At 33.5% G+C, this 18,315-nt stretch overlaps 1 protein-coding gene across 1 annotated transcript in view; it reads right to left on the reverse strand.

The window, feature by feature from the left end:
• LOC137402353 (17S U2 SnRNP complex component HTATSF1-like) overlaps window positions 1–17,538 on the reverse strand; it is a 68,760-nt gene extending 51,222 nt beyond the window's left edge. The window contains exons 1-2 of the mRNA XM_068088853.1: window positions 17,497–17,538; window positions 13,983–14,573 (exon numbers count right to left, since the gene is read on the reverse strand). Of these exons, the coding sequence (XP_067944954.1) occupies window positions 13,983–14,573; window positions 17,497–17,538 (633 nt within the window). The remainder of the gene's footprint in view (window positions 1–13,982; window positions 14,574–17,496) is intronic.
• Between the last annotated feature and the right edge of the window lie 777 nt (window positions 17,539–18,315).

The raw sequence follows: 18,315 nt of genomic DNA on the forward strand, positions 1-18,315 counted from the left end.
GTAAATAGAGTCAAACAACGTGTAACCAGAGGCTACAACACTGATTTAGCTGTAATTCCAGGCGGCCTCACCTCAGTGCTCCAACCGTTAGACGTATCCCTCAACCACCCCTTCAAATGCAGAGTTCGTGACCAGTTTACCAGATGGATGTCATCCGGTGCAGCCGAACTCACTACTTCTGGAAACTTCAAACGTCCTTCTCTCTCTACTGTTGTCACCTAGATCAATACCACTTGGGATTCCATTGAAGCGCCGATGATCAAAAAATCCTTCAAGTAATATTCTATCAGTAACAACCTCGACGGAACAGAAGACGACATCCTCTGGACTGATCAAGTGAACGACACCAATGAAGACACTGATGACGAAAATGAAATCTATGATGATATACTCACCGAGGAACAAGCCAAGAAACTCCTTGAAGATTCATCTGATGAAGAAGAATTCCATGGCTTTTGAAAATAAACATTTGTCACTTTATTATGTATACACTTACTTGTAAAAATTGCAATGAATTTCAATTCATATTTCTATGTCTAAGTGAGGTGATAAATATATGGAGTTATGTTTTTATTTCACGTTTTCGTAGCTTTTTATTATTGAGTCAAACGGACGCCTTTATATGGAAGATTAAGAATGATTGCTTACTTCCAAGATATAGTCACGTGACTGACAAGAAAATAACAACCAGATTCGTTTTCAAAATATTTATTCATGACAAACAAAAACAACACAAAAAAACAGCGCATGTGAAAAGATTTATTGATTCCAATTACAAAATTGATTGCCGGCAGACTTCAGTTGAATTCACTCCAGCGTTAAATCTTACCTGTCAGTCAGTCAACTGAGCCCTGAAAGTGAGAAAACAATCGATTGATCGTGCGAAAATTTCACTTGTGAAGAGATCAATTGAAGTGCGTCCTATACTTGAATTACCCTTTATTCTCAATAATTGGCTGAAATTTATGCTGTGTGTTATACTAGGGTGCGTCCTATAATTGAGTATATACGGTAATAGTAATATTCATAGGTCTTTAGAAAAGAAAAAAGTAGAATTTGTAAAATAATTAAATAAGATTTTATCAGAAAGTTTGTTTGTTCACCAATACAACAAAAAGAATTAAAACTAAAAAAACTAATTGTGAGTCAGTCAATACACTTCCCGAAGTGATACACACGATAAACGGTGGTGAAACTAGAAGGATCTACATGAAGCCGGCAGATGCGATAAAATTAAAAGCTGTAACCCGACCAAAATACAAGGATGAAGACTTTGGTGATACATCCATTGACTCATTGTGCGTTATTTATACCAACCAGGAGGAGCCGGAGACAATAAAAATAGAGCAAATTGATTTTGATTTAGTCCAAAAATGCGTATTTGATTGATACAGTAAAATTAAACAAAAATCAGCCACTTTGTACATTTTAAAAGATATTAAATACAAAAAATTTATGAGAGAACAGCTACAAGCCATACTTCCCAATGCAAAAGATTTTAATAATGAAGTAGAGTTATTTTATATTTTAAAACATGAAATTTCACATTACTTTCGTATAACAGTCAGTAGACCATTGCTTTGCAACATTTTAATTACAAAGGTACTTGCCGAAATTTCTGAACCCAACACCTCGAGGCTTTCTGGTTTAAATTCAATGGGGCTATTATTAAAACCCATCTTTGTCAACACATATCAAGATCCTACTAACTCCCACCAGCATTAAAACAAAATTATATAAAGCGTTTACTCAATCTTTTAACATATCATTTGTCGCCACTTATTATATATGTATATGTCACATTATTCTTCAAATTTTTTGGGAAGACTCAAGATTGTAATATTTGAGGAGGTTGTGAGACTCGAGGCTGTGGTGTTATTGAAGGTTGTGGGTGATTAAATTTTTGCCACAACGTTTACACTATGACTGAAATTACTCCTGATAAAACATACATTGGTATTTAGGCTCACTAGGTTTGAATTCGAGATATTCAAGCTCATTATTAGATTCGAGTTGTTTAGTTTTGGATTTCACGCGATGTGGATTCTTCTTCATCATCATTTATTGATGACTTATTTTCCAATTTTTGATAGTCTATATACGTAGCCGTATTTATAGTAGTGCTGCACAATATCTTTGCATGTACATTTGATTAGTTGGTCTCTAAATATATCGAATAGCGAAAAATATCGAACATTGGAGTTGTCTTCTTTCGGTATGTAGTGATAGGCTTTAACAGGAACGATATGAGAAGATATTGATTAATATCGGTTGAAAAACAGGAGTTGTCCCCTCTTTACAGTAAAGAGAATAGATAACTATAATTTTGCAAAAATAAAATAACCTGATATTTTGATAAAATATCGGCTTCGATATTCATATCGATTTGAAAACTGACCAAATATAAAATCATCCACTGAATTATATCGTCACATCAAATTATATCGCTTTATCGTGCAACACTAATTTATGGCCAATGTAAGAGGCGCTAAAAGTACTCCATAACTAAAGTACAAAGGAATAACAACTTATTTTATGGCTCTATTTAAAAAAGTGTTTCTGTATAAACAGTCTTCGAAACTCGTTTCATCCGTTTTTGGAAGTATTATTGAAACAACTGTTGTATACGTTTTTGAAAATAATCTAGTACACCAGCTAGACATGCTACCTATATAACTTTTTTGTGCTTGGGATAGAGCTTTTTAACTTCATGATAAATCATCTTGTTTAAATCATCTTCAGTCTTAACTCTGGTGCTTAGAAGCCATTCTTTATCAGCTGTAGCACTAAGATTTGCGCTTGAGTAGTTATTTTCTTCTGGCAATGTTATTTTCATCTCCGCCTTTTTAGCATACAAAACATTTGTTACAAAATACAGTGTTACAAAATTTATAACTCAATGATGCGAAAAAGAATATATCCGATAGACGAAATATTAATTCAACCTATATATATTCCTCTAATTTTGTATGTGTTTTTGTCTAGCTATAGATATTAAAATTGTGGAATTAAAAATCCGTATCGCAGAAGATATGATCTCGGAACCTTTGTTTGCCAGTCAGATCTTTTACCAATTTAGCTACACAAACTTTATGCATTCATTGGCTGATATATGTTGCTACATAGGTGAAAATACGCTACCCCTCTCCGTTATGGCGCAACGTAATAACGCTCTTATTATTAGGCTTACTCAAATTAGCCATTGGCAATGTGCCAGGCTAATGGCATCGGTTATAAGCTGAGTTCCCAAGTGTTACATTTTTATCACTGTTTAAAATCTGATTTTTAATACTTGAGCAACGCTGGAAATTCTGCTAGTCATTTACTAAATTTTAGGTACTTTTTAGAATCATAAGTAACATAAGTTTGTTGAACTTTTTTCATCTATTGGTGACATTCTCAAGGTATTACATCGTTTTCTCACATTAACCTTTCAAATGACTTTTTACAAGTGTTTTTAGTCAAGAGAAACCAGTAAACGTTTTCTCTAAAATATTTACTATTCTAAAATATTTTAGCGCTGATATGTAACGTTGAGTTATAAACCATGTAGTTAGGTTGGCGTGCCATTCGCTAAAATCAGTTTTGCTGAGGCATGTGCCGTGTTTGCTGAGTTTTTTTTCATTCAGTGCTACAATTGTCGATGATAATCAATGACTTTTTACCAGACAATTTGCAGCCATTGAAAGTTTTTTATGAGCTCTTCAAAATTGTTGACTAGATAACAATTGGCAATCACTTTACAATGGCTGTGTCAATGATGTAGGTTGTAGTCATAAGTCTTATGTTGAGCAAATTATAAAAATGAGATTAAAGATGGTTAGATAAACATCCTTTATAATATTAAGAACGTGATAAAATTTAAGAGAGTTTGTTCTGCAACAAGTTGTTGTGTTGTGAGGATGTCTTCGTAGTTACCTAATTCATTTATACTATTTCATACCAAAACTCGCGGTATGTAGCCAAATGATTACATCAATTGGTTTTCGTAACGATATTTCTATTTATCATCACTTTAAAGTTTTTTTTTATAGTTGATATGAGATGATGGAGAACGTTGGTCTCATCTTCACTATTAATGAGTTTAAAATTATAAGTCAGACTTAGCAAATTGAGATAACTGACGCCGTTCGACGGTAGCTCTGGCATTCGAATAACCAGGTAATCGCCAAGATTTGCTTCTGATGGATTAGGGTTTACTTTGTCGTGTGCTCTGTTTTCTTTTTTACCTTGTCTATTTTTCATAGATGCTTCATGATTAAGTTCTCCTGTGTACCTTTTCTAAACAATAAATATGAAAGTAGCAAACAAAGATTTTGGTCTCAAAATGGAAGTTATTACCAGAACATTTGTCATGCAACAGACATTTAGCAATCCCGCATTTGAACAACCAATAAACTTGGTTGATGATCCGGTAAATAACGGTAAATATATTTAAGAAAACCTGGGTTGCCAGATATAACCACTATTACTTGAACAATCGCTACTAGTATTAGCATCAGCCCAGAATCTAAACATTTGTTCTCCAATATAATCGTCGATAAAAAGCCAAAATACTGAGGACAAAATGAATAATGTCATACAGCGAGCCCTTCTTCATGCAAAATTACGCGTAATATTACCTTTTTAACACGATCTCGCCAAAGATATGACTGGAAGTCAAAGGCAAAATTTGACGGTAGAAGAATATTTTAAATCACAAGGATACGATTGTGTACCATCAGAGGTTAGTTACAAAAAGTGGAGAATAAGAGCTGGTCATCTTAAATGCATGAGCAGTGATGAAAACTGGAAAGAATTAACTGATGAGTGTGACCTCGGAAAGATTGTTAAACCCATGACACAACTAAATTGACAACTCAAGATAAACGCGATTTAGGACTGTTTAAACCATTAACTAGTCAACCCGAAACCATCAAAATGGCCATGTTCAAAGGAGAATCTTTACAACAACTGCTCCAATTACGAAAACAAATGTTGATTATTTTACAACTAGTTTATGCAATTAAGCGAATACTATAGCAAACCTTTGGGAATCAGAAACTCCAAACGCGAGCTACAAGGATTATATCAAGCAGTTCAAACTCTCCGAGGAGATACTGCAATTCACACGCCAAAATTCCTAATGGTAGAGTTAGGAATTGAAGCGAAAAACAAAAAATCCAACCAGATGCTACAAATGCTGACGCTCCAACCGAGCTCAAAAGATTGGAAAGAAAAAAATCGCAAATTAAATAGTTTAAACGCCCTACGAGTACAGGCCAACGGTCAAATCGAATTCATCAAAGAAACCATCAACAAGCTCAAAGATGAGAAACTAATGTTTTGGGCAAAAATTAAACTACTTTTTTTCAAGCAAGGACTAGTGATTGGCGAATTACTATTATCTATAAGTTTATTGATGGGAATAATATTTTAACCCGATGCTGGTGGAAGCATTTCTAATAATGGAGGCAATTCTGGTGGCAGTTCTAGTACTGTGGATGACAATGCCGTTAAAAGAGTTTTTAAAATTTTAGTATCTTTCTTAAAGGGTTTGGCGAGAAAAACCACAGCCATGCTACCTGGTATCATAGGGTCATTAGTATCAATCTTGTTAAAGAGTGGAGCAGAGGTAGTCTCACTTTTTGCCAAAGACCTTTGGGCTTTGGGAATGGGTGTAGGTTTAATAACTTATCAAACATATATTATTGCGTAAATATGTAAAAGCTTTATACGTGTTTTTTACATGCCAACAACGCTAGTGACTGTTCCCAATTCGACATGCACAGTTTCAGTTGTTTGCTGCTCATTGTTAAGCGTAGTCTAATTCAGGCTCTTTTGCATTCAAATAAAGAAGTTCGGTCCGCTCTTCTTTAAACAACTTTTGATGCTGATCAAAAGCCAAGTTTGCTCAATATATCTCATTAGCAGCATCTTGCTTTTTAGGTGTTTGTGCATTTAACTAATTCTGATTTTAGCTCTGTTGATGATGCAGTTGGCTTGTTCTTTATTAAATTTTTTTATAGTCACATTGTGTCTTTTCACTTCTTGTTGGGCACTATCATTATCAAACTGAGAAAATATGTAGCTACTATCCATAAAAGCAAGAGCGTTTATTATCACCCTGCCTATCATCATAACTACGCTGTCCATTTATACTACATAAAATATAATGAGAGTAGACAAATTTTCACTTCCCACATAATAAGGTACCGTTCCCAAAGCCATTAAATCAAAATCGTGTACCGTTTATTTGTCATTAATCCGGTTCACGTAAACACGAGATTAGAATCCTCATCATAAAACTATGTCAAGGCTTTCACTGCTCAGATACGGTCTATGAAATAACACATCTTTGAATACAGCATTTTTTTGAAATACGGGAATAAACAGACTCTTGGTAGAATTAATTCTATATCTATTTATTTCTATTTTATACGCGTAATTGTTGTAATCATGATGTCCGTCCAATTATTACTCAGCATAATTTAGATATTGGTACAGCTACGTTACCAAGAATAAAAGTAGCGTCTTTTATAAGAAGATTATAAGAAGTATAAGAATCACTTCGTTTAATCTCTATTACACTATTTATTTTGAACCATGAAGGTACAGATCCATAAGGCATTATTATCAATAACAAATCATATCAAGGGTTTTCTTGCTCCTATAGTAACGTTTATAGCAAACCCTATCAAAGTTTTGTTCGGCTTCTCTTTTTAATCCGCTCTTATAATTTGGCGTATACGCCCCTGTACCTACATATTTAATTTCCCTTGCTATGGTATTAGAATTATCCACTAGGATACCATCAGTTTCAGTAATACTAACATCATTTAATTTTTTGAACCACTTTTAGTAACAGTTCTCATTCTTGTTGATAGTTCATCGCCTCTGTTACAATCATGATGTCCAATCATTTATTTTAATAAAATTTTTGCTACAAACTTGCCTACATAATCGTGACCCCACTTATCTTTTATAGAGATAGTTAAATAATTTAGTGTATTGTTACACATACTGTTACCATTGTTACATGGTTGGTATTTAAATATTTTACCCCAGCTCGCTTTACTTATTGGAATTATTGACAACAAATTACTCAGCTTTTCACCTAGTAGGTTTTTATTGGTATAATCCTTTCTACGTACAAATGCAAAGTCAACAGAGGTAAATAAATAACATTCAATAATGATAAATATACTCAACCCACCAGTCAGGGTACCCTCATACATAACCTTGAACGTTTTTAATCCATTATGAGTTAAACTCCCATAAGTTCTCTGAGCTGCTCCTAAGTGTAATATCCAACCGGTATAATAATTTTGTTTCCTCTTACGGCTTTGAATTTTGCAGTCTCCATAAGATTGTACAAATTTTAAAACAATGTAATGCATCTTTTAATTTACTTCACGGAACTTTATAGGGACATCCGACTCTACTTGTTCAGTTTTACGTAAGGTTAGCTTAGTCATTCATCTGTATATATCTATCAAAATTTGTCGTCTGTTGTTTGTCTGTCTTTCAGTATGTCCACCTATAGCTATTAAAATCTTGGAATTAAAATTCCGCATTTTATGAATCTGAGCTCACAGAGATATTGACCAAAATTTTATCTACTTGCGCTTCCACTGAGATATGCAAGGCTTTTTGATCAGAGATGTTATCATATTTGATATAGCGTACTTCCATGCTAATTGACGTATTATTTAAAACTCTGTGAACTTCATTACCTCTATGAAACATGATGCTTTTGCTTCCTTTCTTGAACTTCTGTTTTGGGTTTTTCGTAAGGTTCAATTGCTACATCGCAGTCAAGGCCAACTATTTTGCGCAGACAATAATTGTATTATTTATGTAGGATGAGCCTTTACATTCTCTCTCTGTTCTGTCAGACAAAGACAAAATGATATTTCATTTTTACATTTGTACCAGTATCGAGCAGTACCAGTATGGTCGTATTCAAAGTTTAGATGGATAGCTTTTGGTAGAACAGTGACCTTTGTATACACACACACGCACGCACATACGTACGCACGCACGCAGGCACGCAAACACTTCTATGCAATTATTGGCATTGTTGATCCGACATATTAAAGATTTTTATTTTATTTTTTCATTTCATATTATTTGTATCATTATCGAATCATATTTTATTGTAATCGTACCAAAACCAATTTAGTTTAGCTATTACTTGCTAATTATTTTGCATTTGCATTTAAACCCTTTTAAAGTTGTTTTGTTTTTGTTCATTGATTTGACTGCACAAAGAGTTAATTTCGTGATATGAAGTTTGCAAGTTGCAGTTGTTTGACAAATTTTGAAAACATTTACAGTTGTTTTTATTTTCTCTCTTAAATTATTTCAACTACGCAAAACACACTTTTCATGATATGTAATTTGAAAGTTAGAATGAAAAATGTTGTTATATGTTAAATACAAAATAAATTTTTGCCCATAGACTTTTCTATTACCCAGGCAATGCCGGGTAGTACAGCTAGTTATAAATAAATGAAACAATTATTTAGCAATTATCGTATTCACGTGTACAATTTAAATATTGTCACAGCAGTTGATAAAAACAATAAAATGGTTTACAGTTTTAAACGAAGATTTGTAGACATTACTTTTTATTGTCAATAAAAAATTTTGATGATTTTGATAGATGGTACAACGATAATATGATATACTACTTTCAGCAATACAAGTTTACATTATATTGCGATGAGGCTTTGTGTAAAGTGAGCAAAGATCAACTAGAGCTTGAAAACTCTTGTAGTTTGAAAACAGATTAGCTAGAGGTTTAGATTTAACCAAAGTCATCATGCACTTTCATGTCATGTAACAGACAAAAAGATACACGCTCATATGGAAGCCAGAGAACCCGTGATTTCAGTCCTCATAACCATCTTTATACTAAAACTGATAATCAAAAGTCATTTAAATAGTTTAACATGAGAGCTAGTGATATTACAGAGATTGGTCGACCCACTGGAGGTCTGAGATATACTGTATAAGCACGTTGTATGAGTCTCCAAAGGTAGAGAGTCTTGAATTACAGCTTCAACAGGAAGTCTTTCTTAAATATCCATGAACTGGTTTAGACAACGATTACATGACTGTGCAAAGATCTGGTGCCTATGATTGGGGTACTTATTACCAGTTTCCTGAATAGAATTCGAGTATGGGTACTATAATTGATTATGTAGCTCAAGACCTGTTTGATTATAACTGAGCTGTAACCGATCACTGCAAATTGTTTACAAATCCTAGAACAAGAAGATTCAATGATAGTATTAGAACTTAGGTTTATTACTTGCTAGGCGCACAAGTACAGGCTAGGCAGACCGGTACAGCTCTAGAATCACAAAAAGAGTCTTTATCATTCGTGTTGTGGAATGTGATCCACCGAGAGCTGAGCTTAAGGCTGAGCTAAGCCGAACCGGGCTGTGCTCAGTCAGGCAGATAATGAGGTCAGAGGTTAGCCAAGCCAAGCCGTGCTGAGTCAAGACCGAGCCGAGCCGTGCCGGGTCTAGCCAAATAGAACGGAGGCGGAGCTCACTAGCTACATGTATATAAGCTCGAACATTTGTGTAGAAGAGCAGAGCTGTTCTGGGCCTGTTCATTGCCTGTTACTTGAGCATTCTTATACAACTTATGAACTAAGCAGAAATATATGTATAAACTCATGCACCGAGTCTTGTACTAGTGGAAGAAAAGTGAAAGTCGCACAAAACCTTTACGTTAGTCAATAATTTTATTGACGAAAAAAAGTCGTTGCAAGACTCGATAAAAAAACTTTGAAGATGCGCTGAGTAAAACGAGAAGAACGGTTAATTACGTTATTGCCAAAAAGGTTGTATATGATACTCTCTTGAATAAATTTAAATGCGCTTGGCAACAGTGTTCCAGGTTTTAATGATAAATCACCGATAACCAAAGATTTTGATGGTGTTCAAAGAAAGCCCGATCCTCCAAAACCCCAAAACCTCAAGTCATACTAAAGCCAAAATTTCAAGTCATAGCAAAGCCAAAACCTCAAGACATAGCAACACCAAGCCCTCAAGTTGAGAAAAACACCAAAACCTCAAATCTTTGGTAAGCCAAAGCCTCAAGTTTTACCAAAGCCTCAAGTTGTACCAAGCCTGTAACTTTACCAAAGCCTGTAACTTTACTAAAACCGCAACTCGAGTTGTGCAAACCACAACTCTAGCGCCTTAAAGGTTGACTCGCAATAAAATTCACATTACAGTTATTTGGTATCAAAAGATTCACCATGTCTTACTCTGTTGTGTTGTAGGTGCCAAATATGTGGACATGTGATTACAAGCTCTTAAAAGCTCAAAAATGAACAGTTAATCGAAGCCACATGAGACCGCCGTAGTTTAGATTCTCTTTCCAAAACGGCTCAAAGTTGGCGCAGTTGTGATAGATGGTTTCTGTTTACACTTTCATGCAACCTTATTCGTCGAAATATTTTACAAATATACTTCACGCATTCAATAAAACCATGTCTATTCTTCTTACGCGTCTGTTTTATCGACATCGTAATGCTGTCACTTTTAGCACTGATATCTTATAACTTACCGTAAAAAATCGTTAAACTTTTTAACCTTACCTCGAAGGAGTATATATTATTGTCTGATAATCATGATGAGCCTGTTGGTTACCTGTGATAATCGAAAAGAGCTGCAAAAATTATTTGAGAAGTATTGGGTCACATGATCAGATTACAACTTGACGATTGAATAATGCCGAAACAAAACTGTAAAATAGCGAACATCTTTATTTGATACGGGGTCTTCGGTAAAACCCGAAGCGTTTGTCATAAACTAGTGCTACAATAAGTTTTATATTGAGCTTTTTATTGGCCTTTCAATTCACGTGAAAACATCACGTGACAAGACAATACCCAAATTTCATGGCTTTGTCATCGAAATAAAGAGATTCCAATCTACGGCAGCTTTTCGTTTTTGAGCTTGTAATCACATTTCCACACATTTGGCACTTACAACACAACAGAGTAAGACATGGTGAATTTTTTGATACCAAATAACTGTAATGTGAATTTTATTGCATGTCAATCTTTAAATAAAGACTTTACCAAAACCTAAAGTAGAGAAAAACGCTCATGGAAAAAACGACTGCTCTACTAGTGGAATTTTGGTAGCTGGTATCGCCTACTCGATATTAGCTTGGTATCATATTTTAAAAATTAAAAACTACACTTCATTTACAGCTTTTATAATTTCATCTTTTGTTGCTTTTGAAGTACCAGTATCTTTATTAGAAGCCAAGTTTTTCATTTTAACTTCTCTAATTAACGTATCAACATTATCTTTATCATTTATAATGTTGTTAAACTCTTTATAACTCCATCATTTATAGTGACTGAAACTCTCAAAAGTTTAGAGTTGTATATAGAGTCTACTCCACCGGCGATAGAGTGTTAAGATCATTTTTTCTCTAGATACTGTATTGGTACAGCCATAGAAACGGTACCACTGACACATACTGATCCTACAATACCCAAAGGTATAGCTGGTAGTATTCAATATCTGTACTAGCCAAAACTGCACCGGCTGTGAAGCTTCCTAAAGAGATCACACTGCATATCATTGCCAAGCTTTTACAACAGTTAACAGCCTTTATGTATTTTTATATAGAGGCTTTTTACCCTTTACTATCATTTATAATTTTCCTTGGAACGCTATTTTTTTTTTCATTCCAAACACGAGGGGATTTAGCGGGGCCAATCCCTCGAGACTAGGATATTTTGCTTCTGTCATTTATTTATAAACAAAATCTATTGAGGTAACTTTAAAACTCATTTAAAGGCTCGCATTATCATCTATACATTCGATCATTTCCAAGCCTTTACAAGCATTTACAGCATTTGTGTATATTTCATACAAAGAATTATCTTTTATTATATTTTGTAATTTTCTTCGTAACGCGATTTTTACTTCCATTCTAATGATGAGTAGATCTGGTAGTGCCGTTCTCTCAAGACTAAGATGTAATATATTCATGACTTCTGTTATTTGATTTAAAAAAAATCTACTAAGATGATTTTGAGACTTGTTTATACTCTCGCATCTTTAATGCCCATGAGCCTAACTGTTTATCGAGTCTGTATAATATATTTTATCATCAACGCAGCCTTTTTTATTCTAGTTTTGGTAGTAATAGAACGTGGTCTTTGTTGTAATAAAGTTATACTGCAAGAGTTATTCGGTATTCCAGAAACTAGATAGTATTGGTATTTGTCAAAAGCCCAATTTTTGATGGTACGCCATTTTATCCCTTTATGCTTTTTCATGGCTTGGTCATCATAACTCATGCAATACAATTTTGACCTCAAAGCTACAAACTCTAAAACTGGTTTATTGATAAAACTTGTTGGTTTGGACAAGTATTACAAAACTATCGATATCTGTATACAGCAAACTCGCTTCTGGATATTGCTTTCAAATATTGCTGGAAAAATAATTGTGCATTAGAGTTTTTGATATATCAAAGATTGCTTGTCTGGCGTATGCAGGTTTGGCTAATACTACAGCAAGCGGATTTGCTTAGTAGTATTGATGGTAGTTTTTTATTAAATTCTTTGGTGCACTTAAATTGAGGTTTTTAGCCTACTTTAATTTTTTTTCTATACAAATCTTCAGCTTTACCTTTTTTCTGTTTCAAATATTTTTCATAGGTTTGCTGAATACCAAATTGTTCATCAATTTGAAATAATCTTTTCAAAATCTGATGTGGCTTTTTCTAAGGTCAGTATCAAGTTTGATATACGGCTTCAGCCACACCGATTCTTTGAACTTTAGGATTTATGTACCGTATTCTTGTTATTTTTAAAATCATATTTAAACAAGTTTTGAGAGTTCTTAATGCACCTACTAATGTTTTTTATTTGATAAATTCGGTAAAAGTTTTTCAGTTGTACCAATTGAAATGTTGTATCGTTCAGCTTGTAACATCATATTTTCTGAAATACTGCGTAGAGATGATTGTTTGGGTGCCACTAAAAATCATTGTGCTTGCTGTGTAAACATGTTGAATACGCCAAATCTACTTCAGCGACGATCTTTATTATCCCAAATTTTAATTAGCAACTCGACCCGTTTAAATTCATGAGTAAGAAGCTTTCTAGACACTGCCCATCTGTACGAGTTGTTCATATCTACATATATTATGCATCTGTACGGTCGCGCTTGGTCAGCCTTTAAAATAGGGATTATTGGCTTTGGCTCATCTCAGAGATCTGCAAGTTGATACCCCTCCTCTAATACCCAACTCAAAAAAGTTGTACATGTCTACATCATCCAGTAGCTCTAGTCGAATGTCAGTCTTTTTAGCAAGGCATCTCAGCTTAGAGAAGGAGATGTAATGTAATGACAAGAATCGAGTGTGTAATTATCCAGTGCTAGCTTTCAAAAGCTAGTTTTAGATAAGTTTTTAGATACAAGTCATGATATTCACTCAAGTTAGTTATATTTAATCGATGCCATGTGTTTGATTGCCATATTGAGCGTGTGCGAATCGAACTGTATAACATCGGCGTAGTTTTTGAAAGAAGATTTAAAAGCTTCTTTGCTGGGTAGAGATGTTTCCTTGAATCTATCAAAAAAGTTCAAGTACTTGTACGAATACAAGCCTTTTTTAGATAAAAGTTTATGATCATAGGGATAGGCCGCTCTTAAATGAGGTAAGTCTGTAAGATTAGCTACCTATCATTTGAGACTATGATTTAAATATTGTAGCTGGTCTATAAACTTTAATCTCTTGGCAATGATCCTTGAAATGTAAATTTCATCCGTATTAGCATTGCCATCTACAGTCTGTTTTGCGATGTAAACTTTGGGTGTAAGGTGAAAATCATAACAATTTAAATTGTGAAATATAACTGAAATTTTATTGAAAATTCTAAGTTTCTTATTACATTTGTAGTAAGCTGGTCCTCTATACTGTTTAGACACATAATCATGGTCTCTAACTTTAGCATCGTCATCCTCATCATCATCATCTTCATCATCATCATCCTCATCATCATCACCATCCTCATAATCATCATCATCATCCTCATCATCATCATTATCCTCATCATCATCACCATCCTCATCATCATCATGATCATCATCATCATCATCATCCTCATCCTCATTCTCATCCTCATCATCATCATCATCATCATCTTCATCATCATCATCATCATCCTCATCATCCTCATCATCACCATCCTCATCATCATCATGATCATCATCATCATCCTCATCCTCATCCTCATCCTCATTCTCATCCTCATCATCATCATCATCTTCATCATCATCCTCATCATCATCCTCATCATCATCATCCTCATCATCATCCTCATCATCCTCATCATCATCACCATCCTCATAATCATCCTCATCATCATCATCATCATCATCATCGTCATCATCATCACCATCCTCATAATCATCATGATCATCATCATCATCCTCATAATCATCCTCATCATCATCATCATCCTCATCATCATCCTCATCATCATCATCCTCATCCTCATTATTATCATCATCATTGTTAAAAGATTGTTGACATATCTAACAACGAATAGCTTGTTAAAATTCTTGTTCTTGCTGCGGAGTTATTATTATAGGTTTTTTTTTATATCGATTTGACTTGGTAATTAATTTCGTATAATTCTTTTAAAAATTATTTCATACAAACTTTTCCTCTATAGAGTCGAAATTATAAGGATTTACCAAATGAGTTTACCAAGTGAATCGTGAACCCGCAAGGTATATAAGCATTATCTTGTATAATACACTCAAAATCTGAATATACTACATAGGAAACCTTTTCCATGTTTTCATAATTTGAAAATTTTAATACAGAGCCTATTGGTGGCATTTTAGTTTTGCATTTACTATCATGTCGCTTTAAACATTTTTATATGATCTTGTAATATTCTTTCACAAGTAAAGTAGTTTAAACATCTAAGACGAGTATGTTTTTTTACAACTGTGTGATTAGTTTGTTTATACATTAATGCTGATATACCTTTAATCCACATGTAATGCTCTCTATGCAAAGGAAGATTTAAAACTCATAATTCTTTTGGTATAGAGCTTTTTATCAGTATGCAAAACATTTTATTCTGTTTTAGTTCACTCAAAGTCAATTATAACTAGCTCATTCTTATCAGCAGATCTTTGAACTTTGCTAATTTTTACTGAATATTCCAACTCTGAGAGTTTTTACCTATTTTCATAAAGTTTATATTTCCTCATACAAGTGTGATTATCTGTAATTTTATCGTGATACAAACAGGATAATACAGCCCACAAAAAGCACTTGTCCCTTAATTACCGCCTTTTCACTAGCTAGTGTTTTGGTGTCTCAATATTTTTGAGGCAGCCTTGTGAGGTTTGTAATTGTAAAATTCCATAAAAATTCTTAAAATATTTAATATAGTTAAGCCAAGAGCATTTTTTGTATAATTTTCTATTTAACATTTAATTGAATCTAATTGACGATTTCTGAGCGTATCAATGTTTAAAGATTTTGAGAAGATTACTTCAGCTGCTCTGTTTGTAGTACCCAAAAGTTTACTAAATTTACCACCAATTTTTCAAATAAATTTGCTTTCCGTATTAATTCTAAACTTTTTTGCCAATACCTATTTGGTCTCTTATAGCCGTGATTCGTTTTTGACGTATTGATTGTACTAACCCATCAATGTCACTAGTATTAAAATATATCACATCTAGTATTATTAACTTTTTACTAATATCTATTACTTTTTCATCAATAAATACGTGCTGTGGGCCTTCATTAAAATTATCAGTTACTCGTTGAATAGCGTTAATCAACTCTTGTTTTTCCATTCTGCGAGGTTTGATATAAAAATTGCTAGCTAATAATTTCAACTCACGAACTGTTTTTTCTAAACTGAGAGGTAGTGTGGTACAGAATTCCAATTTATAATATTTTGTAGCTCAGTTTTTGTTAAACGACTATATCCGCAAATGCCCAAACTTCTAAGTCTTTGCATTAAATCTCTTTTAAGTACCGTTACATTGAATGCTGCAACTTATCAAAGATTTATTTAACACCCTAAAATTTTTTTTAAAAACATCATGCATATTTACCTTTCTCCGAAAATTTAAAGTGACAAAGATGGTTAGTTTTTAAATGCGGAACAAAAATTATAATCACAACACTTTAAACTGATCAACTTGGCATACTATGCCACTACACCACTTTTCACATGTGCCACCATTCTTTATCAATAGCTCTAACAACTGAAGTAATTGTTTCCCGTTTCCTAATCACTTAGGATACACGTTTCTCGAGTTTAAAAAATATCTGGCTAAAAGTGTTTTAGACAAAGTTGTGATCATAGCCAAAGGTTTTTAAACAACTAGCAATCAAAACCAGAGTTGCAATTAATAACATTTTGTAAAACATGACATAGAAAGTTGCGTATTCAAATTATTTAAAAATCATTATGTTCAGACTAATGGTTAATATTGACAGTAATATTTTGTTATTACTTAATTGGTTACTCATTAAACTGATAACCAACAGCTTATAAAATGCTATAAATACGTTCTATACATATGCGATAAAGATGCGATACGTTTTATATACATGTATAACAATGCTATAAAGCACTGGATACGTTATTTTACTCATAGACAACAATATAAGTAGGTTACAGGTACATTGTAATGCTTGGTTCCCCTTCAATTGATGAAATGGATCAATGTACAGCAGAATATTGGTTAACGGAAACTATAGAACAAAACGTTTCAAAGGTCTTCAAGCTTCAAGAAAAGCCCGCAAAAGTGCAAACTCAGTGTTAAAAAACTGAGGCTTGTTAATGAAAAAAAGTATATGATCAGGTATCATATAGGTGACTCGACATTGAAACGAAGTATCTAAGTCTGATTACATATTATCTCAAAAATGAACTATTTCAAAATCTACATAGCTATCATCTTAAATGTACACATTTGTACAATAAAAAAGGAAACAAATCATATGTAAATAGAGCTGTATATATTTAAAATAATCCTTGTTCAAAATCTGGTATGGCTTTTTCTCCTAGGCCTGACATGGTTTTTGTCTCATTTATAAATAAATTATCTTAAGCCCACAATACTGAGTGATAAGTGTGTTCACCCCATCATATTTTGATTGCAAGCCATTGTAGAACAATCTCTTGCCTAGCTTAGGTCAATTTCTATGTACTTCGGCATAAAAACTTTTAATTCTTTGCTAGTGTCATTATTTTTAATTGTAACTATACAAGAGTTGTATCTAGTTGGCGTGGGGTTGACTGATACGACGGTGTAAGGAGTGGTTTGATTTAAGTTAGTTAGTTTGTATATCGGCTCGATGGTTCCTTTAAATGCGGTATCTTGTACTATCTTGCTATCTATGCCAATTTATTATAGAATTTGTTTAATATAAAATTTTGGCTGGATTAGTATATGCTATATGGAGGTTATGGCTTACATTGCCTTTAATGACCTTGTGCTCAATGAACCCAATTTTCATTTTTTTATTCTTTTTTATCAAATTTTAATCAACTTTTACTTGTTTTTTATTTTTAACAAGTTTTTTGCTATTTTGCTTTTTTATTTTATCACTTTTTTTAGTATTTTGCTTTTTTGTGTAACCAAACTTGGGGATAACATTTGGGTTATCGAGTGCAAATGTAGTTGGATGCAAGGTGAGCCAGAACCTCTATATAGCTTACTACTTGAGGGTCATCAGTAAGTTTTTACTATTTTAAGTTTGCTTTGAACTCTGCCTCATAGTTTATTTATTAGCTTATAAGATGCATAGTATGATGACTTATAAATATCGGTGAAATAAAATATTCCTGGAAATTTTTGTTTGGTAAATATTAATTAAACAGACAAGATATAAATGACTAACCACGTCGTGTCATTTGTGTACAATTGCTGATAGACCAACCAGGTCATATAAACCGTTAAGGTCATGTCGTATTCGTTAAAGTACATGTCGGTCATGTGCAGTTTTGTGTTAGTTAAGGCTTCAACATTGTGATAGGTTTTTTTTATTTGTTTTCGCTTACCCAACTTGAGTGTGATGCATTGTAGTTATCATAACATAATGTTAATGGTCATATGACCATATGGTAATGCAAAAACACTGATTCAGTTCAAGCATGTACTCAGCTGCAATCTACTTCAATAATTTGCTGCAAAAACTTACGCTTGACTCTAACAGATTACCCAGTTTTTTTCCAGTTAGAGTTTTCCTTCCTTGGAAAGTTGCATCTATGAGGTGTTAATCATGCCTCATAGC

This window comes from Watersipora subatra, chromosome 8 (assembly GCF_963576615.1).
Source record: "Watersipora subatra chromosome 8, tzWatSuba1.1, whole genome shotgun sequence".
Lineage (NCBI taxonomy): Eukaryota > Metazoa > Bryozoa > Gymnolaemata > Cheilostomatida > Watersiporidae > Watersipora > Watersipora subatra.